This window comes from Mus pahari, chromosome 16 (genome assembly GCF_900095145.1).
Source record: "Mus pahari chromosome 16, PAHARI_EIJ_v1.1, whole genome shotgun sequence".
NCBI classification, from domain to species: domain Eukaryota; kingdom Metazoa; phylum Chordata; class Mammalia; order Rodentia; family Muridae; genus Mus; species Mus pahari.
The window spans coordinates 60131284-60153700 of record NC_034605.1 but is presented as its reverse complement, the minus strand read 5'-3'; the positions used below and the strand labels follow the sequence as shown (position 1 = coordinate 60153700).

Here is a 22417-nt window from a genome sequence, read left to right as displayed (position 1 = left end):
TATAAGAAAGCAAGCTGAGCAAGCCAGTAAAGAACATCCCTCCATGGCCTCTGCATCAGCTCCTGCTTTCTGACCTGTTTGAGTTCCAGTCCTGCATCCTTGGGTGATCTACAGCAGTATGGAAATGTAAGCGGAATAAACCCTTTCCTCCCCAACTTGCTTCTTGGTCATGATGTTTGTGCAGGAATAGAAACCCCGGCTAAGACAGGCAGCTTTGTTGTAGAGAAGCATTCGTGTCCCATTTTGTCAGCCTGTCAGCCCAAGGGCCTCTTCCTTACAGCCGCATAACTGACCCAGAAGGCCTGAGCCATTTCAATGAGCATATCCTCTAGACTCTGAACTGTGTGCCCAAAGCATGGAATATTTTCTTTCTCTCTGTAGTCCTTGGGGCTTGTGACATTCTCTTCAAAGCTATCTGTCACTAGATCACTGTCCAATACTTAACTGTCCAGGCCTTTGGAAATGGTGCCCTGGCCAGTTACAAACCATTTTGTGTGCCTCTGTCCCTTTGTCCCCCCACTTCCAGGGGATGCAATGACAGCCATGATCCAGAACAGCCTGTCATCTCCAGGAGATATAAGTGCCCCTGGGGGGGGATCAAGAATCCCATCTATGGAACATTTTATTGTGTGAGGGGATATAACAGACCCCATTTTCATCAATGTAGAGATCAGGCAAGGAGTTTTATCATCAGGTGCAGGCGGTGGGGTGGGGGGACTCCGTTCATAGCATGCTTGGCCTTGGGATGCCCTAGCCAGCTCTTTGGGAGATGAGAGATGTATGGAAAATGGGCTCTCAGCATGAATGTGAACGTTGGAGATGTGAGTGTCTGCATCCCAGCTCTCCTCTGTAAAAAGCAGACTGATTTTTCTTTCCCAGCACTAATGCAATCACCATGCTGTAAATTCTTCTCATGGCTCCTTTGGCCACCTCTTGGTGACAGAAAAAAAAAAAAAAAAAAAAAAAAAAAAAGGCTTTCAGAAGCCATTTTTACTTAGAGACATTTGAATTTCTCCAGCCTCATTCTTCAGGAGTAAATCTGTCACCTGCAGATGAACTTGGCCTCTTTGCCCGCCAGCCCCTCCCATAAGACCCTCACTGTGTGCACAGTGATAACCAGCAGATAAGCGATCATTTCTGTTAGAATCACTGGGCTTTTTACATCATTACACAGGATTACAAACACAAAATAAACTAAATAAAAGATGATGTATTCTGACCCTCTTAGGAATGTACGCCTGTCAGGATTCTAATACCCCTTGAGATATAAAACTGGATTAGTAAGTCTTAGCTATGTACATATCCCATTACTGCTGATAAGCTCAGGCGTATTGACACAGAAAGTCTCTGTTCCTCGCTGATCTTATGGGTGGGAAGCTCCTCTCACACGTTTTGAACACTTACAATCAGGGCAGAGCAGTCTTAGCCAGCTCTTTAGATCGATAGATTGTGATGTACCAAGATTCCTCATTTCATGAATTGGCAAGGATGGGTTTGTGAACCTGAATGTCTTTAAGTTACATTCCTGATTGGCATACAGCCATGAGATAAAGGTCAAGGGTCAACAGGAACTAAGATAAGAGCTCTTGCTGACTGGTCATGGTAACAGGGCCATGTGTGTCCCAGTCACCTGAATGACAATCAGTCTTGGTGGCCTGGGTGCTGAGAAAACTCTCAAGGAAAAACGCAGGTTTGAGAAATAACACTCGGTAATACTGGCAGCAGTCACAATGAGATGAACTGTGTTTCATATGTCACAAACATTTTAACTATCATCTAGTGATCCCATGCCCAGAAGGATTAGCACGAATGCTTCCCTGGCTGACTTATAATCTGGAAACATTTACAGAAGATACAGAAACAGGGATGGGGGGGTGTCATTTGTTTCATTGGCATTTGAGAAAACAGATTCCTAGATAGAGAGGTCAGAATCTACCATAGATTGCCGAATGAATAACATCCTCTAGGTCCCCACTACCCTGACTGTTTTTCCCCTGGGACACTAAATGCTCCTGTGGCTCAGTCAGAACAGCTTCAGGTTATGTGGGCCTGTGTACCAGAGGCTTTCCACAGAGATCTCTGGCCCAGCCTGGTGCAAGAGTTGAGGCAAAGGGAAGCGAGTGCAGGCAGGGAGGGGATGCTGCTTCAGCTGCTGCAGTTGGCTCCACCTCCATCCCTGCCCTGCCTTCCAGGTTACTACTCCACACTGCCCTGCACGGAGTCGGGTTGGGCTGGGCCGGTGGCTGAGCTTCAGGTGACATTTCAGGAGAGCAGACCTCTTCCCAAGTGTCACAGCTCTTAGAACAGAAGGCTCAGACAATGGAGTAGTTCTCCCATACCTTTAATTCCCTGGACAGGATTTATATAGTTTTGGGGGTGATTCAGGGATCGACAGCAGGTACCTCTCATTGGCTTGAACTGAAAGCTTGGAGAAACCTTATTTGCATGTGGGAAGGCTTGGTGCTGCTCCTATGTGACTAATAACCACACACCTCTCCTGCGGTGGGGCGGGGCATCTGGTCCACCGGAGACTAGGCTGTCTGTGCACAGCCCACCGCCCCACATGGTTAGAGCAAATTTAGACCTGTGGTAGTAATGAGAATGGCACCTGTGGGCTCCCATGTTCAAATTCTTGTCTCCCAGTTGGTGGAACTGTTTAGGAAGGATTAGGAGGTATGGCCTTGTGGAAGGGGTGTATTGGGTTGAGTTTTGAGGTTTCCAAAGATTTCAGTGATTCCTAGAGTTTCTCTTCCTCTCCCTCTTTTTCCCTCTCTCTCTCCCTCTCTCTCTCCCCCTCCCTCTCTCTTCCTCTTCCCTACCTCCCTCTCTCCCTCTCATCTCTCCATCTCCTTCCCTCCCTATCTCCTTCTTTCTCTCCCACCTCTCTCTCCCTTCCTCCCCTCCCTCTAACCCTCCTTCTGGCCACCCTCTTTTCCTTTCCCTCCCTCCCTCCCCCACCATCTGCCTCCAACCTCCTGGATGTGATCAGGATGTGAGCTCCCAGCTGTTTCTTCTTGGCCATCATGGACTCTAACCCTGGGAATCATAAGCCAAATGCAACACTGTTTTTCTAAGTTGCTGTTGCCAAAATATTTAATCACAGCAACAGACAATTAAGCCAATCCCTCTAACAAGAGCTTGCACACTGATTTACTGAAACAATGTAGAAAATTCTCCATTGGACTTCCACTGTGAAATGCTTTCTGGAAACTTCCACCCATTCCACACCCTCTGAGATGCCATTCTCATCTCCAGTCACCACTTCTTGCTTCTTGAGCTATTTCCTTTCCCCCTCCAAGTTGTTAAAGCTAAAAATGGAATTTTTCTGTGGACTCCTCACCCTCCTTCAGGTCCTGCCTCTCACATATACATCTGCCCTGTCCACTTATGGTACATGTGGGTCAGGCCACAGACTGTTTCCCCCGCGGTCTACTTTATTACACACATTTCCCATGCTGTAGCTTCTTTCTTTATCTTATTTTTTACTGCTGCTATTCCTTTCCAATGTCTCTGCAGATTCTCATCTAGGGCCTAGTTTCTGGGTGGTGGTTGTTCCAGTGTCACTCAATGTAATCATCTGTGAGAGTTCAGCTGACTCTCCTCATTCATCTATGTTTCTTTGATGTAAGTTCTGTGTGAAATCTATACATGGCTTACCTGTATTTGGTATCTCTTGGGCTAACTGGTATCTAGCCTACTTTCTGTCTGTCTCAGAGAGTCAGGGTGTCTTGCTGCCAACCTCACTCTGATACTTAATGTCTTTTGAATCTCCCATTGTCAGTCTGCACAGCCTTAAAATGGGGATGGGAACAGTGGTGGCTTCCTGGCATTATGGTGAGGATGAATAAGTATCTGACATGTGTGCACGCCTACACACACACACACACACACACACACACACACACATGCACACACATGGCACATACTTGTGAGATCTTGAGAGGAGGAGTTGGGAGGAGGTACTGAAAAAAGCATGTCAAGGTCAGCATGACCTCTGGTTCGAGACTGTGCTCAGTAGTTTTTTGTCAACTAGACACAAACTAGAGTCATTTAGGAAGAAACATTCTCAACTTGGAAAGGACTCCATTAGCATGGCCTATAGGCAAGTCTATGTGGACATCTTCTTGATTTATGACTGATATGGGAAGGTTCAGCTCACTGTGGGCAGTTCCATCCCCTGAGCCAGTAGTCCTGAGTTGTATAAGAAAAGGCTGAGCAAGATAGGGGGAGCCAGTGAGCCGCACCCCTCCATGGCTTCTGCTTCAATTCCTGCCTCCAGGCTCCTGCCTTGAGTTCTTACCCTGACCTCCTTCAGTGACTGACTGAGAGTTGTATGCTGAAATAAAGTCTTTCTTCCCCAAGTTGCTTTTGGTTGTAGTAACTTCCTTACTTTTCTTTCTTTTTCTTTTCTTTCTTTTTTTTTTTTTTTAAATTAGATATTTTCTTTATTTAAATTTCAAATGTTATCCCCTTTCCTGGTTTCCCCTCGAAAAAAACCCCTATACCCTCCTCCCTCCCCCTGCTCCCCAACCCAACCACTCCTGCTTCCTGGCCCTAGCATTCCCCTATACTGGGGCATAGAACGTTCACAGGACCTAGGGCCTCTCCTCCCATTGATGACTGACTAGGCCATCCTCTGCTACATATGCAGCTAGAGCCATGAGTCCCTCCATGTGTTTTCTTTGGTTGATTGTTTAGTCTTAGGGAGCTCTGGGGGTTCTGGTTAGTTCATATTGTTGTTCCTCCTGTGGAGCTACAAATCCCTTCAGCTCCTTGGGTCCTTTCTCTAGCTCCTTCATTGGGGACCCTGTGCTCCATCCAATGGATGGCTGTGAGCATCCACTTCTGTGTTTGTCAGAGACATCTATGTCAGGCTCCTGTCAGCAAGCTCTTGTTGGCATCCACAATAGTGCCTGGGTTTGTTGGTTGTATATGGGATGGGTCCCCAGGTGGGGCAATCTCTGGATGGTCATTCCTTCAGTCTCTCCCAATCACAAAAGAACACACATGATATGCCTTCACTGATAAGTGGATATTAGCCCAGAAGCTCAGAATACCCAAGATATAATTCACAAAACACATGAAATTCAAGAAGAAGGAAGACCAAAGTGTGGATACTTTGATTCTTCTTAGAAATGGGAACAAAATACCCATGGAAGGAGTTACAGTGACAAAGTATGGAGCAGAGACAGAAGGAATGACCACCCAGAGAAGCCCCTTCTTCAATGGGGCAATGCAGGATGCAGCAGAACAGACGCACCTGCATCCTGGTCTTGAGTGTGATGTCTAGCTCTCCCAGTGTCAGTCCCGCCTCGACTTCAGTGTGTTGTGTGACTTCCTGGAGCAGATACATGAAAGCTCCTACCTCACGGAGAGCTTGTCTAATGGTTCGATGAGGTTGTGTCTGTGTGTTAGTGCCTGACATTAAATAAGCACTCAGTAGCATCCAGGAAGACCCTCACTTAACCTCCGACAGCCTAGTGCCCACATCTGTAAAACAGAAATAATGAGGATGTTGAGGGGATGTCATAGCCTTAAGTTGTTACATGGGTGTTGTTGGCAGTAGATGTTCCATGCATACCAGCTCTTGGAGCAGCTTGGCCTTTTGTGGCACCAGGCCTAGAAGACAAGGCTAGCCATGCTGCCTTGATTCCATCCAGATCCCGAAAATGAGGAGCTGGCGGCTGATCACTGCCTGTCGGCCAGTCCCCTCCGTGCAAGGCTGCAGACAGACAAGCCACCTCCCATGCAGCCTGCAGATACACAGCCCCTCCAGCAGGCTTCCCCTCCTACCTGGCCTGCCTGGGAATCTTGGAGTGTACAGGGTTGGCTACTAAAGGTTACTTTTATAAGAGTAAGCTTTTAATTAAACTTTCAGGTGTAATGTGGATGATGAGGTAGGAGAAGGGGCTGAGGTAGCAGGTCCTGGTGGAGACGGGAAGCAGAGCTCAGTAGATTGCAGGGGCCGCTCGTCCTATCAAAATGTTCTTTTAGCTCAGGGCAAGCCTAGAATTTTCTCCCCAGGCCCAAGGAGAAAAACACAGACTGGGAAATTGTGTGAAGCGCAAGGAGTCACCGCCGCAGTGGAATTGAGTCTGAAGTGTACAACCTCTTCCCACTGTGAATTCAATCTCAAAACACGTACGATCTGTAATTCCTGGGAGCCCTTAGACTTGCCATAAAACCACTTAAAATTAGACCTGTTCCAATTCTTGTTTCTGCCCATGCTTCACGCTATAAACTGTTATTTTCCATTCCTATCTGAGCTCCACTCCTACAAGCCAATAATTCTGCATCCTTTTCAGAACAGCTCTATTGCGCTAAGTTGCCTTTGAAGGCACCTTTGTTTTCCTCAATGCTCTGAAGTGTGAAGTCTACGTAATTTGCTAAATGCATCATGTTTACATATGCATAAGCCAGTTATCTCCAAATCACCATCCCCTGCCTGCTCCGTTGGCTGGATGCTTAAAGAAAATGAAGCTTAATTTTCCGTAAGCAGTCTTCCATGGTTTTCAAATAAACTGCAGAGACGCCGACAAACTAAATTCCACAGTGGTAACTACCCAGACAGCAATGAGAAGCCGGGGCTGAAAGAAGCCAGGTGTGTTCTCACATCCTGCAATCACGGTAGACAAAGCAGAGATTGCCGGGGTCCCCAAGGCTGCTGCCAGGGAGGAGCAAGGGCTGAAGTGTCGGCAGTGGTGAGAATACCAGTCTGTAAAACAATAGACCCAGTTTTGGCGATCCAGAGAGGCCCGGAACTCATTGGGAACTGATGGGAATTCCGGTCTTTCCTTGTCTAAATCTAGGGAGTGGGTGTGGCAGTGGGTGTGGTCACATGGTCAGAACACCTCCTTCCTCTGTGGGTTCCAGGCACATCGGTGTGAATCCTTTGGTCCCAGGCTCCAGTGAGTAGGCTAAGATGGACAGAGGAGGAAGTTTGCTCTTCTCAAATACGCAGTGGAGACAAAAGTCCACCCCTGAGGCTGGGCTGAGACCAAGTACCTTCAGCCATGTTAAGTCTCTCTGCTCTCAAAGATGGTTGCCCCGACTTTAGCGCTCCATGTTGATCTTGAAGGGACCTGCTGGTCTCTTAATGCTTTGACCGGATCGCCATGTTTGTTCTTGGTACTTTCACAGTCATGGAAACTTTCGCTCCACTAAACACATTCAGGTTTTTACCTTTCACACCTTCTGTAAGCCTGCCGATGTCTTCTACTTGTGCCCAGGCAGTTTGTTGGGACCCAGAGGTAAGTCAAGGACAATGACTACAGCATCCTTCCCGCTCCGATGGCCACTCTGGGAGGGTGGCACACTGTAATGTAGCTAAGAGAAGTGGGACCCCATGTACTGGGCTGTGGGGTTCACCCAGCTTTCTCCAGTGTGGGTGGAGATGCCTCAGGCAAGTGGAACCTGAGCTGAGCCGTGGGTCATCATCAAGGAGAATTCTGGGAAAACACTTTTGACTCCCTTGTTAAAATGCCACAAATTTGGCATGAGGAAAGTGTCTCTCTTTTACAAATCAGAAGAGGGGAGAGCGAATTCCAGGCATCAAGCAAGGGCCATGTCTTAATCATCTCTGTCTTCCCCAGAGGGTCTGGCTTAAGGACTGCTGAAATTGAATTTAGTCTTGCCCCAAGGTCCCAGGGAACCATGGGAACAGCACACAGACTGTTTTGATTAAAGATTCCTGCATTCATGGATTATTTTCCTCCTCTGACTTCAAAGGAAACATTAGTGTGAAAACAGAGGGATGGATGCAAACTGTCTTGAGTTGTAGGTGACAATCCCCCTGTAGTGGTGACTCAAGCCACCTTCTTCCTGTTGTCCTGTGCTGCATTGGTTCATCCGTTCACTTCCCCTTCAGTAAAGTCCAGCCAGTCACAGTGTCATTTCAGATCATGGGCTCAGCTTTGAATAATTTTTTTTAAAGATTTTTAAGAAAAGATTTATTTTATGTATGAGTGCTCTATCAGCATGTACACCCCAATGTCAGAAGAGGGCACCAGATCTCATTATAGATGGTTGTGAGCCACCATGTGGGTGCTGGGAATTGAATTCAGGACCTCTGGAAGAGCAGACAGTGCTCTTAACCGCTGAGCTATCTCTCCAGCCCCAAGATTTATTTTTTTAATTAAAAAAAGTGAAATTAAAATATAGTTGATTCATTTCTCCCTTCTCTTTCTCCCTTTCATCCCCTCCCCTCTCCTGTTGTACTGGCTGGTTTTGTTTGTCAACTTGACACAAGCTGGGGTTATCACAGAGAAAGGAGTCTCCCTTGAGGAAATGACTCCATGAAATCCAGCTGTAAGGCATTTTCTCAATTAGCGATCCAAGGGTGGGAGGGCCCATTGTGGGTGGGGCCATCCCTGGGCTGGTAGTCCTGGGTTCTATAAGAAAGTAAGCTGAGCAAGCCAGGGGAAGCGAGCCAGTAAGCAGCTCCCCTCCATGGCCTCTGCATCAGCTCCTGCCTCCAGATTCCTGCCCTGTGTGAGTTCCTGTCCTGACTTCCTTTGGTGATGAAGAGCAATGTGGAAGTGTACGCTGAATTAAACCCTTTCCTCCCCAGCTTGCTTCTTGGTTAGGATGTTTTGTGCAGGAATACAAATCCTAACAAATCCTAAGACAAACTGGTACCCCTCCCTTACCCCTTCTTGTTCTCTCTCAAATTTATGGCCTTTTTCATGTGTGTGTGTGTGTGTGTGTGTGTGTCCGTGTCCTCCTTTGTCTATTTAGTGATGCATGTACACGATTTCAGGATTGATGAGTTGGTATCAGAAAACCACCTAGGGGGCTTGTCCCTGGAAGGATTAATTCTCCATTGCGCAGTAGTCTTTAGAGGCCTGTGGTTTTCTGTCTACCGCTGAGACCCTGTACAATTGTCTCCCTGCACTGTAGAATATCTATCAGTGTTGTCCTTTACCTAGTCATTTAGGCAACCAGGCTGTTGGGGATCATGGACGAGGCGTTCCTGTTATTTCTAGGAGACACACCCACTCCTTCAGCGGTTTTCCTCACCCGTCCACCCCCTCTTCTGTGGGGACTCTCGAGCTGTAGATGCAGAAGGTGTATTGTAGACGTATTCAGGGGTTGCACATCCCACGGCAGGCTGCCCTCTGCATTCTTACCAGCTGTGTTTTCTCTAACGGTCTCTGTCTGCTACAAAGAGGAGCTTCTTGTCTGTGGGCATGAGGATACACATTTACAGGGCCGTTAGAATTATGTGGTTTAGTTAAAGTGTCGGTGGTAGGGTCTCCTCTAAGACCCATAACCTCACTAGGACCGGGAGTTGGCTAGGTTTCTAGCACCATGATTTCTCTCCTGCTGAGTGGGCCTTAAGTCCAATCAGACAACTTTGTTTCCTGTCAAGATAGGTGTGCCACTACTGCACCCTGAGGGATATCTTGCTGTGCTGGTCATTGTGGTTCCTAGGCATCAGCTGCACAGGGACGATTGATTGCTTCCCTCCCTTGGAAGATTGCATAGCAACTTCTGGTATAGGATGCTAGTCCTCAGGGAAGATGTTTTTTCAGGGCAAATCTAGCTCAGATCCTTTGAGTCCTGTGTTTGAAGTGCATGGTGTCTTCAACAATCAGGACTTACCCTAAACCTCTGGGAGACAACCAAGGCCAACAGCAATAGGCTATACTGTTCTTGGACTCCCATGACCGACAGCTCAAAAGGAGCTGTGGTGCTTGTGAGGAGTATAGTTGGCCCAAGTGATATCACTTCATTTAGACTAGATCTATACTTGCATGTATTATTTGTAATCGTAGGCTAAATAATATTATTCTTTCTGGCTTTCCCAAACATCCTTAGTGTTAATTTTCTCCTCCTTCCTTCTCTGGGATTGTCCTTTCACACCCTCACAAATTAAAGCTCCACACCCTGTATAACCATGTCTCTCCTCATCACTTGTACCCTGCAATTGTCAGCATTTTATTTTTATTTTATGTGTATGTTTTACCCACATATACATATACACATATATACATACATATACATATGCATGTACATATACACATGCCAATACCAGAAGAGAGCATTGGATCCTGTGGAGTTACAGATTGGTTGGGAGTCATTGTATGTGTTCTGAGAATTGAACCTAGGTCCCCTACAAGAACATTCAGTTCTCTTAACCGGTGAGCCATCTCTCTAGGCCATAAGAGATGCTTGATGTATGTAGAAGCAAAGCCAGACAGAGATCCCATAAGATACATAAGAAATGGGTTTTCTTTTAAGGTTTATATCTTGAAGAGTCTTGCACATTACACAACTCTATTGACTATAATGGGTAGATGTGTTATAACCAAGTCACACTGAAGTATTTGAATTGTGTCCTGATCTTTGCTATCTCAGACAGTACTGCATAGAGCCTTGTATGTTTGACCACAGATGAGCTATAAGTTCCACAGCAGATTTCTATAATGAAAACATCTGGCAGCCTTGTTGAGTCCCTTCAATTCTGTTAAATCTTTTGTAGCCAATATCTAGTTGGATTTTTCTTTGTGACATGGCTAGAAATATAATGCTATCCTTTTTAGAGGTGAATTTAGCTCATTTACATTTATTGTTTTAGAAGTTAAGTTTGACCGTGTTGCTGTTGTTGTTTGCCTGCTTGTATTCTTTAGTTGCCAAAGCTGCTCTTAAAATTCCTATTTAGCCTCATTGGGCCTTAAATGTGTGATTCTCACGCGTAACTGGACTTTTAGGCACATATTCCCCACAGGGGTGTTAGCACTTTAAACAGTGATTAAATACCCAGGCGATTTTTCTTCCTCTTTCTCTACCCTCCAATTTTTTAAAGCTCCCCTCCTTCCTATCTGCTACTTGGCAGTACATTCATCCTCCTAGGGCTTGCCTTTGTTAAAAATACAAAACAAAACAGAACAAACCTTATACTACTTGATTTGCTATCTCTGAATAATTTTATCTGTGGCTCAGCAGGTGCTCGTGGTCTCTGCTTTCCCATCGTGAATGCTGCTATGCTGAAATCTGGGGGCAGCTTTGTACTGTTCTCTCTTGGAAGTCACTGGGATGTGTCTTCTCTGCCACATTGACTTTCTTTACTTGGGAAACCCAGCGCTTTGATTAGGATGGATCTTCTTATTGACCACTCTATGGCCATTTCCTTGGCTCACACTGTGCCTTCCGTATGTAGGTTCAGCAGCGATGGGATTTACATAAAGAACTGGAACTGCAGCTGCTCTCTTCTGTGTTTGCATGGTCTCCCCAGGGCATGGTCTACCCACATGGAGCAAATTCTTTGCATTGGGGCCATAGCTTGACTTGCTGATGTGCACTGGTTTCTCCCCCCCCCCCCCCTTTGTCCTGCTGGCTCCTGTGCTCACTCTGGCGTCCTCCCATTTGCAGTGGCTTCTGTCTGTCCTTCCTCCAGTTTTGGCGCTGTCTCTGTTGTCTCCTCCTTTCTCTGGGCCTTGCTGTGTGACATTTTATTTTATCACTATTATTTTTAATCCCAAGGCAATTTATTTCATCTGAATTTTTGTTGCTTACTAGGTCCACATTTTCATGTTTCTGTTCAGTGTTCTCTGGCAACTTCATCTGCTTCTCCTCCCAAAATGTATTCCTATGGATTCTGTAAACCAACGCGCCATATTCTTTAGAATGAAAAGCAGTATTATTGTGGGAATAAGTTAGGTTTGACTGCTCTGCATATTCAAAATGGAGTCTTAAGAGGAAAAGTAACCAGGCTGCCTGTAGATGTCACAGTTCCAAAAAGCATCCAACTTACCAGCACAGACAGATTGCTCCCTTTAAAAGTGGTCCCTCTGTGTGGGCCTATCTTTCCTGTTTCTGTGAAACAGATCAGGCCCAAGAGGGCTGTCTCCATTACTCTGTTAAGCCTACTTCCAGCTTTCCTGTTACACTCCAGTTGGATTTTGCAATGAGCCTCTTGCTGCACAAACCACAAATAACTATCGCGTGTGTGTTTTCTCAGCGCTGCTGCCTCAGGGGCATCCCCCCACCCCCTTTTCTTCGTGTTTTTTCTTCTTCTGTGGCTTCTATTTAAACTGTTCCCAGCCCTTCACTCTATATCCCTTAGTTCTTGCTGAGCAGAACTTTGAGTCACTTTAGGGAGGAGCCCTTTGCCTCTGAGAGACATATTTGTGTTATTTTATTGTGTTTCTTACCATTTTATAGACCCTTGTCAACATTTTCCTTTTCACTTCCATCTGGAAGATTTCTGGCTTCCAATTAAACCCGGAGAGAGGGAGGAAGGTGCTCTCTCTCTCTCTCTCTCCCTCCCTCCCTCCCTCCCTCCCACTGTCACCTCTAGTATGCTATCTTTTCCCGTATACCACATTAATTATCTATAGAGAGGAGGCTAGAAGTTGCAGTGTTTCCCACTTAGATACCAGCTCTCTGGATAGACAATCTGATCATTACATAGAAGCAGTGGTGGCTAATGCCACAACCCTATGTCCATTACGGTCTAGAGGAGCTCTGTGGTGGCCTGGGTGCCAGTTGCTTCTCATGCCGAGACACTGCCCACCATCACACCTGGGGAGGGGGACAGACTGTGAGGGAGAATTGTTGAGTCAGGCATTCTGCTTGGCTTGCCTTCAGTCTCAGTCAGTCCCTCCTTGGATCCTGCCTTCTGTATATGATAACTCCATGATTTGCCCACCAGGCAAACAGAAGTGTAGATGGCAGGTCCAGACATTTCAATGACCCTTCTCTGGATGTTCAGTCCACCTCCACCCTTTTACCCTCAACTCAGATGCCACCACTGGCCCTCTGTCGCCAGAGACTGTTGTTTTATTTCCTCCCTACCATCTTCTTTAAACTGTGTGTGTACAGGGGCTGCAGGCTAGATGAACTCTTCGTTTGTCCCATTTCTTCTGTCCCCACGGAAGGTGCATATGACAATGTGTAGTGTCCCCATCCTAAGGAGGCCATGCATAGGTTCCAGGTATCTCCCGGACTCCCTACCCATCTCAGATCGAAGTCTGCCATTAGCTCTCTGCTGCATCAACTAGCAAAGTAGTGTTACCTCTTGCTGAAGGATAGAAATGTCTGTGATGCTATTGCTTTAGGCATTGAAAACATAGAATATAAAACTGCACTTTGTAATACTGAGATGTGGATGTTGAGTCAGAGCAGGTTCAACCGGTTCTTAGAAATGGAGCTTCTTTATAAATGATCCCACAAAACAGAGTTCTGTCTCTAAAGCTACTTACAGGTTAACATTTGTCTTAAAACAAATCCATTTATACCCTAGGTTGCTCTGTAGGGTGGACATGTGCGTATGTAGCGTGCAGTGCAGCAGAGTGTGCGTCCCCCAGTGCCCTCAGTGATCCAGGCTCAACCTCTTTGCGGCCGGACAGAGACCACCTCAGTGCTAGTTTTCAAAGGGACAGCAGATGCCTTTTCTTCAGCTGAGTGTGTAGCCTCTGGAGGTCCACGAATCCTTCATTACAACTGAACTGTTTTCTGTGGTCACTGCCTGTCTATGCCAGGTCGCCTCTTCAGGCTAGAAACACAATTAAATCCAGAGCTGGCATTTATAGCCAATATTCTGCATATTCAATAATCTGTTTTTGCCTCAGAGTCTAAGAAAGGCAGTGGATTTTATTTAGAGTTTTCAAAGCTTATTTCATCTGGCTAACCTCCCTGCTAGATAATTCAAGGAAAAAGCAAGTGTCACTCTGCTAATGCGCATTTACAAACGGTGGACAAACTCTAAACAGATTCCTCTTTCCACATGAGGGATTATCATTAGAATCAAGGGAACACGAAGCCTCCTCAAATCAGGTTACCGAAGATAGTCTTAATGACTTTAATAGGGAATGTATCCATCTCTGCTTGCAAGTTGTACTGTTTAGCCCATCCTCTTCCAAGTTTAATATCAGTATTTTAAGCTCTTCCAAAGACTGCTTTTTAAAAGGGATTTTATTAGCAAGCCCCTGGATAACAGAGCCCTAATTCTTTCCTTGCTCCTGTGGCTGGTTTGTTTGGTTTTTTGTTTTGTTTTATTTATTTATTTTGCATAAAACAATACCTTCTCTAAAGGTGAGAGGACATGCATATAGATTGATGTTTTAGGCACTGGAAAGTGAAAGCTTGAATCATATGTAGCACAGCCTGGCCTGTCAAGTGAATTCAGTTACGAGTGCGGTTCACTGTGTATGCTTTAGAGAGGTCTTCGTGGAGCTGCCTTTTCTCTCACATGTACCTCAGAGTGTCCATCTTAGCCTCTCGGGGGTGGGTACTATCGGCTCCCAAAGTTCCCCAGCTCGGAAGCTGATGGTAGCAGCATCCTGTTGGTTTTGAGGGCTTCATTCCCTCAGCGGTCTGCATGGCATCTTCAGCTGAGATTAAGACCCACACTGGCACTGTCCCATTGACAGAGAAGCAAGCAGAGGCCCCTGAAGGGTTGCCAGATGGTTGAGAACGACTGGTCTACTGAGGATGGTGTTCAGAAGGCTACAGGGAGCATAGTTCCAAGGCTGCTGCTCATGTGCACAGCCACTATCACGTGCCAGAGGGGCTGTGCAGGCACCATCGGGGGCATGGGCTGTGCCTCAGAAGCAGATGAACTGTTAGTTTGGAGACCTGAGTGTGAGCCTCGGTGTCTCCATTCACTATCTGCAGGCTCTGGGAGGGACTGCACCATCTCTGAACAGCAGCAGAGAATCGGGTCTCGCTGGCTAGCATTGTGGGTTGACTCGTGTGTGAGTAGCATGTGTTGTCGGCTCTGGCCTTTGTGGCCTTTACAGTTTTTCCTATTTGGTCAGTCACAGTGTCACGCTGTGTCCACAAACACACAAAAAAAGCAGGGAATACTGCTGGCTGTGTCGGACTAGGTGTTGGGTATGGTGCAGAGGGCTGAAGTTCGCTCTGCTTTTAAATTCTTCCCAGAATTCTGCTAGCTGGTTTTGTGTGTGCCTCGGTGAAGAGGCTGAAGAGTGGGAGACCCATGCCCCCAGCCCGTCTGGAAGCCACACTCACTTGGCTCCGTGTGCTTCTAGAACCACTCCCTTTCTCCTGCCTTCCTGGTAGCCCTGGAAGGCAGAATGGCTTTGGTTATTGCTACAAAACAAACAAACAAACAAACAAATGGAATAAGCAGAACCAGTCCTTTACTTTGGTTTGCACATCAGTTTATGAGAGCCAGGTCCCTAAGGGAACTGTGGAACCACCATGCATCTTCGAAGCTCCCTGGCTTGCAGCATCATGACTCCTACAACTGCCAGATGTGCAACAACTGCAAGGATCCAGGTCCCGAGGAGGAGGCAGAGTCTAGAGCCCCTCGGGGAACCAGTGTCCTGATGAGATGGCAGTGGTACCAAGGAGAAGCCAACCCAGGGTGGAGGGGAGGGGAGGTGCATTAAGAAGGAACCCTGCCCCTGCCCAGACCCTGGCTCTGGGATCTTATTCCAGTGCCTAATCCTCACCAGAAAAGTAGGCTCAGCTGGACCTTCTGCAGAAGCTGCTAATTACAAACACTCTAAGCCCATTGATCCAGAGCAGCTCTGATGAAGTAATTATTCACAACAGCACCTAGGAGGGCTGAGGGAGATTAGTGGGAAAGGACCATGGCGCTGGGTCTCCATCGGAGAGGCCTCTCTCTCGGCTTGCTCCCAGAAAGAGCTTGAGTCTGGCCCAACTCTTTAATTACCTTCTGAGGCACTAAAGTTTAAATTAAATCCGGATTGTTTTCATATTAGCCTCTGCAGAGGCCTGAGCCAAGCATCCGTGAGGCTTGCTGGCGTGGGAGGAGGTAGGGGCGGTGGCAGGCGGAGTGGTTTTTTAACTTGAGCTCTTAAACTGGAGATGTTCATGCACTTGAGAGCAGAGCAGACCTGGTTCCATGGCAGAGGTATAAAGGTATCTGGGATGCCTGTGTAAAGTCAGACTTCCACTTGCAGACATCCCCCAGGGGTGTTCACTTGCAGTCGGCCATTAGGGTTGCAGACACAGGGACCCAGTCTCAAGGGCCTATGCCAGTCCCTCTGGTAGCAGCTGTTAGTGCTAGATTTAAATTAAGAACACGCATCCAGTCACCACTTGCATTTTTTTACACCGCTTTTGTGGCGTTTTCTACACCTCTGTGCTTGTCTTTTTGGAAGTCTGGCCTTCTGGAGTAGCTATCGGTCATCCAGTTGCCACACTCAGGAACAACCAGGGACCATGTTAGGATATGTGTTAAGCTGCTGGAGGTAGTTTTGAATTTTATAAAGTCGTCTTTGACAAGACTGCGCCGTACTTCATAGCTTCCTCATCTGTTCCTCACTGGGTCTTGGTGCCTTCTGTGGGAGCATACAGGGGGCAGGAGGGCCATAGGAGCCCAGGGGCCAACAGCCAGGCCAGAGATGGCGATTTAGGACAGGAATCATGGCTGCCTCTTCCTGGTAGCTGCTTCCCCAACAGTAACCACTGCACATGGTAATACTGATAGATCAGCCGTTTCCCTCCCTCCTTGTTGCCATAGGCTCCTTGGCACGGAATGGCCTTGTTTCCAGTTTTGGACCACAGCACGCCCATCTCTCACTGACATCTGAGTCACCTGAGCCACACCTCCTGTTGAAAGCCTTCAGTTCCAGCACATGCCACACCCATTAGTGCTCAGTGCCTCTTGCCTCAGGTGGGGAGTCAAGAAGGTGTCATTGCATCAGCTTTCTGGGTTGCTTAGCATCTGCAGAGGCAGCCCAGCCCATTGCAGTTTGGTCATATTTTGCAAACAGGCAGAAACCCACCGGGAGAATGCCACATTACCTAGGCCCTTCCATGCCGGCGTGCTGCAGTTCCTGGGGGAGTGCACTGTCTTTCCAGACGTTGTAGAATAATGTGCAACGATACTATTCTTTTCCCTAATGAAGCCCCAGTGGCTGTGCATGTGACACGAGGCAGGCTGTTCTGCAGTCCTCCCAAATGGCCACTATGCTCACACCAAAGCTAATGAAGGCGAGAACCCTGCTCGCTGCCTCTTCCATCCTGAACTGCTGGGCCAGCTGCCTTCTGTATCACTGGAGCACCTTCCATTACAGATGAAGGCCTGACGGAGTTTATTAATTGCACTCATTAGTGCTGGCTACCCACAAGCCTAGTCTATCCAAGGAGGCAGCTTCTTCCAACCGTCCCTGCATAGATTCCACTCTGCAAGATAGCTGCTCGGCTTCAGACCCCAGTCCTATCACTTAGGGTAGCATCTGACCTGGGACTTTGTAACCAAGATGCTCGATTGATCATTCATGTTTTCTTCCCATAAATACATCTCGAACAATTGCTGTGTACCACCTATGTAAAGCTAGGAATGCGGGTAGGGGGCTGTCAGAAGACTGATCACCCCTCACACAGCGTATCCAACTGGGAGAAGGCAGGCAGACATTGAAACCCCAGCCTCTTGGTTTTCTATTGGCACAGCTATAAAGCAAATGAGGGAAATGTTATTCTTTATATCATTGGTATCTCCTTGGGCTAAAAATATAAAGCACAAGAGTAAAATCCCAACCTATCATATAGACAGTTGGGATATGAGTCCCCGCTACATGCCAGTCAGTAGCTATGAGCTATGCTTTACTGATATCTTATTCCATGCAATGATGCCGGGAGCTGAGCTTCATTTTGCCAAATCACAGATGGAGAAGCTACAGTTTACAAAAGGCAGCAAGAAGGTTATGAGAGTCCTTCAATAGCCCCATAATGAGAGCATTCTTCAAGCAGGTAATAGGCTGCATTCCATGCCAAGGGCTTCTACTGCTTGTTTATGCTCTCTAATGGTCAAGGGGGACATGACACTGGGCTGGACATCCTCGGGAAGGAAATCCCCTCAGTATTGAGATGCCAGAGAGACTTGATCAAGGCTACAGGGGTGGGAACATTGAGACAGGAGAGTGGGAGGGACAGCAAGGCCAGAGCACGGAGACCATGGATTGATCCTGCAAGTCACTTAAACCACAAATTTAGGCTCAGCCAACAGAGCCAACAGGAGTCCCTGAAGTGGCCAGACAGGAAAGTGGCTTGACTCAGGGTCTGATTCAGAATGACCTGAGGTGGCTTCTGGACTGTGAGGTGGTAGAGAATAAGATGGGGGGACTACCTGCTAAGGTGACCCTAGTGAGGAGCAAACAGTGGCTGGTGGCATGGACCAGAAAAGGCAGTGTAGACAAACATACTGTGGCCAACGGCTTGGGAAGGTGAGGAACACAGGGAAATCCAGGGCGACTTCCAAATGTCTGCTCTGAGGGGAAGTATCTGAAGGTATTGCTTTCTGCCTCCTGGACATGGCACTGTTGGCCTGTGGAGTGGGGGTGCAGTCAGTGGGTCTCAGGGATTCTGCCAACCCCCTCGCCCTGTTGGAGCTGAGTCCTGTAATTAAGATTTGAAGTGACCTGAGGAATGATGAAGGCACACAGGGAAACAGGACTGCAGCTGAGGACTCTGAGCTGAGACCTCTTGGGGGAGGAGAGCAACAGGAAGTAAGCAAAAGCCCAGGGAGGAAGGAGGAGGGAGGAAGGAGGAGGGAGGAAGCAGAACTAAATATGGCGGACCTCGGTGAGGCTCACACTCTCTGGGAGAGAATGTAGCAAAACAGACCAAAGTCCTGGTTGTCAAGGTTTAGACAGGAGATGCTATGATCCCGGGATGCTCTGTAGACTGAGTACTTGATTCCCCTCCCCCAACAGGAGGGGTTGGGGTGGGAGCAGAACTCCTCGGTCCTCTGGGACAAGAACTGACCCACTTCCTGGCAGAGTACAGGAACAACAGGTGGGTGTGGTCTGCAGTTTCATTCTCGAAAAGTTACTTTTCCCTAGGAAGTATCCCCTGGCTTCCCAGTTCCTAAAATGTCATTTCCAGTTAGTCCCACCATCTGGGATAGTGACAGACACCTTAAGAGGCATCCAGTCTGTGCTGTGGCTAGTGTCAAACCCGAACAAATAGCTCTTTGCAGGGCCCCATTCTTTATTACTCCTGCAGACCATATCATCCTCCCTGCAGACTCTGCTTGGCTTTCTCCTCACAAAGTCCACTCAGTTGAAGATGCCACGAATGAGCTGGGCTCAGTAATTGAGTGGCCTCTATCTGTTTCTGTTCTCCAGTCTCAACCCCAGCCACACCATGGCTCCCTGCTTCCTGACTTCTTGTTGAGTGACACCTTTACTCTCTCAAGATCGAACTGCCCGATTCCTCCAGCTGTCCCTGGCCTCAGTGCTCTGGGAAGCCCGTGGAAATCCAGCAGCAGCAGGCCTGTGAATATACAGCTTGCCTGCCTGTCTCGGGATTTACTTAAACGTGGCTGACTAATTTATCTTGCAGTGCGATTTCCTGGCAAGTTGACTTGCCAGTTTTCTCTGCTCGGTGAACGTTCTAAAGAGATGGTGTGCATTGGAAAGGAAATGGGTACTCTTAATTTCCCATTTCTAAATGTGAGACCTGACTAGAGAGTCCATATCCTCTTGTTGGATGATCACACACTATGGCTTAGAGCTGAGCAGGGTCAGAAAGGCACAGGCTTGGTCCCCAGAGGCTCAGAGTTTGGGTCTGTGTGAGCATGCGCCTGGAGTCGGCCTTGGTACCTGGGCAAAAGCAAGAATCTCTGCCTTCAGCAACAGCTGCTTTGCGTCCTGTTGTGAGCAAAGGTTAGCAGAGGTGTGGAGAGGTGGGCTTGTGGGAGCTTGTTATCTTGCTTCTCAACCACTTTAAAAGGCCGAAGGGAAGGAGAAAAGACAGGCAAGTAGGTAGCCAGTTATCTTGGTGAGTCCTTTGTAACGTTAGAGATGGATTGGAGAATGAGATTCACCTTTACCCAGTTCTAACCAGGGCGGCAGCCTGCTCTGGTGGAAAGATCTGGAACCCGTTCTACCCATGCAAGGGTGATGAGCAACTTGGAACAATACTTATACCTGAGGAATTAGTTTGTACATTTATTTTAATATTAATTCATTTATGTAGAATTACTCAAGTATCCACTTATACATGTTTCTAGGTTGCCAGAGCCAGTTCTGATTATTTGCATTAGACTACTTTTTTTTTTTTAAGTGGCAGCACTTGCTTGTACTAAGCCTACCTCTAAATAATCTATGTAGAATAATAGCTATGGAATAATTATGGAAAGAACTAAAATCTGGCACATTCTTCAAATGAGTGTTGATCCTGTAACTCATTAAGAGTGTGAAACACACTGTCAGGTTTGTCATGAACTTGTTATCCTGGGTCCACAAAGAAACAGGTCCCAGGAAATTTAGGGGTAGGTCTATGGCAGGTGATAAAGCTGAGATTCGCTGGAGTACTCCCTGGTAGCACGGCTGTCGGGCGGGGCTGGGTGCCACGGTGATTCAGTCAAGGGCTGTGCTTCCTGGAGGCCGCAGTGGACTTGGGATGACACATTGTCTCTATCATTGGCTTCTGAGACTTCCAGGGGAGAGCACAGAGCCTCGAAGTCTCCTGAGCTTGCAGTTGGGCCCTCTCAACACCGTGAGAGAATGATTCAACTCTGCATTGAAATGGCAAGGGGCTCAACTTCTTGGGTTGCTTGCTTCCCTCCAGCTTGAGGATTTGAAAGGGTTAACAAGGTCGGCTCCTGGCTCCCTCTTGGCTGCATGGCTTTTAAATTTGTCTCTACTTGCTGGAGGACACAAAACATTGATTCATCTTCAGTGTCCTTCCCGTGTCCCTTGGACCCCTTGCCAAGATGTTCTCATTCAGAATGAAGGCAGGGCCTGGAGGAATGGCGGAGAGCAGTAGACAGTCCACTCCAGCCTCCCCATCATTCCCTCCTCTTGGATTTCCCATCTCAAGTCACAAGCTCTACACACTATCCGACAGTTTGCCCCCACTTCCTTACCTGTTTTCCCTCCATCAGCCAGGGGCCTGTCTCCCCCATCCCCCCCCCCCCGAAACAATGAAACAGGGCCTGCCAAGGTGATAAGGGCTCTGCCATGGTGAAGACATTCGCCTGTCAATAGTGGACATCTGGAGTCAGTATGTAGGAAGACTAACAAATGGGGCCAAATTCACAAGTCCACTTTATCCTCATACAAAATGGGGAATCTGCTGCTGCAGGGCTCTGTGGTGCCCCAGGCATTCTCTCCCTGGGAACCTGAGCTGGCTAATCTCTTAGTGTTGAGTACAGTGGAGATGTCACGGTCTCTGGCAAAACTGCAATAACAAGTTTTATGTGCTTAGCAGAGGGATGTCAGTCAGACTTTGAGGATGCTGTACAAACTTAAGGTGTCGGCAGCCTGCTTTATCTGAGACAGTCCAGGTCTGAGCAGCCTGTCTATCCTAGAAACCCAAGCGCTCTCCTTATCCTATGTTTGGCTTGTGACGGGAGCACCCTTGGGGTGTTTTCAGAGTGTCTGGGTAGGAAGGATAGCCTTGACAGCAGCTCGGCCAATGACCTCGTACACTGGACGGAAAGCCCGGATGCTCACCATCTGTCTGCTCTGTTCCCCACAGCCTGCACGGACAAGGAGCTGAGGAACCTCGCCTCCAGGCTGAAGGACTGGTTCGGGGCTCTTCACGAGGACGCCAATCGAGTCACCAAGCCTACCAGCTCTGACCCAGCCCAAAGCAGTAAGACCACTCTATTCTCGCTCTTTCACTATAAATAGCACTTCTCAAGCGCCATGGGCTTAGCCACAGCACATTTTGGCTAAAGAATAAGATTTAAAAATATATACCAGTTTTAGAATCAAGAGAAATATGACTTTTGGGAAAACATGATTTCAAAGAGATCATGTTTTTATATAGACATTTTAAAAAACATATAGAAAAAAGTCGTGTGTATATAAATATATACACACATATATAATACTACCCATTTAGCAACTTAAGCATTCTATATACCTTGAGGTAATTTTTCTTGCTGTATATGGAAAATGTAAGTATGTGCGGAAGTCTGCATACTTTATAAGCCGATATACCATTCAGAAAATTAAACATCTAGAAATATCATTATGCTTTAATGTTATTGAGTGGGGTCTCTAGCAGGATCCTAATCACTGCTATAACAACTTAAGAAGCCTTTAATTGGGACATTTGGGTTGTTTCTAATAGAAGCAACAGTGTAGCAAATATCTCCAATAATGTGCTTTTGGGCTTACTGGGTATTCCCCAGAAACCACAAGGCGGGTGCCCCTTCCCCTCCTTTCCCACTAACACTCAAGCTCCTGAAGGACCCCAGGCTCCGGGATGAGCACAGATCGTACGTGCACACTCTTCCTCTCCATGCGTCGGACTCTGAGGTAGTTGTGCTGACTGGTACAGTAGAGATCACCGATCCACCAATCCTTCAAATACAGGCAGCTCAGCGGTGCGTGCATTTGAGAAAGCGTACCACCTCCTACCCTACAAATCGTTTGGATAGAACTGTGAAAGCAATGCTCTTGGCTTGAGGGTGGGAGATGAGAAGTTGCAAAGTCAACTCGGTCTCTCAGCTAGATCCATG

At 47.3% G+C, this 22417-nt stretch overlaps 1 protein-coding gene across 4 annotated transcripts in view; it reads left to right on the top strand.

The window, feature by feature from the left end:
* Positions 1-22417, top strand: part of Spock1 (SPARC (osteonectin), cwcv and kazal like domains proteoglycan 1) — a 480563-nt gene that overhangs the window by 436057 nt on the left and 22089 nt on the right. For all 4 annotated transcript variants that reach the window (XM_021215443.1, XM_021215442.1, XM_021215439.1 and 1 more), the window contains one exon: positions 21427-21543. In XM_021215443.1, coding sequence (XP_021071102.1) covers positions 21427-21543 — 117 coding nt within the window. The remainder of the gene's footprint in view (positions 1-21426; positions 21544-22417) is intronic.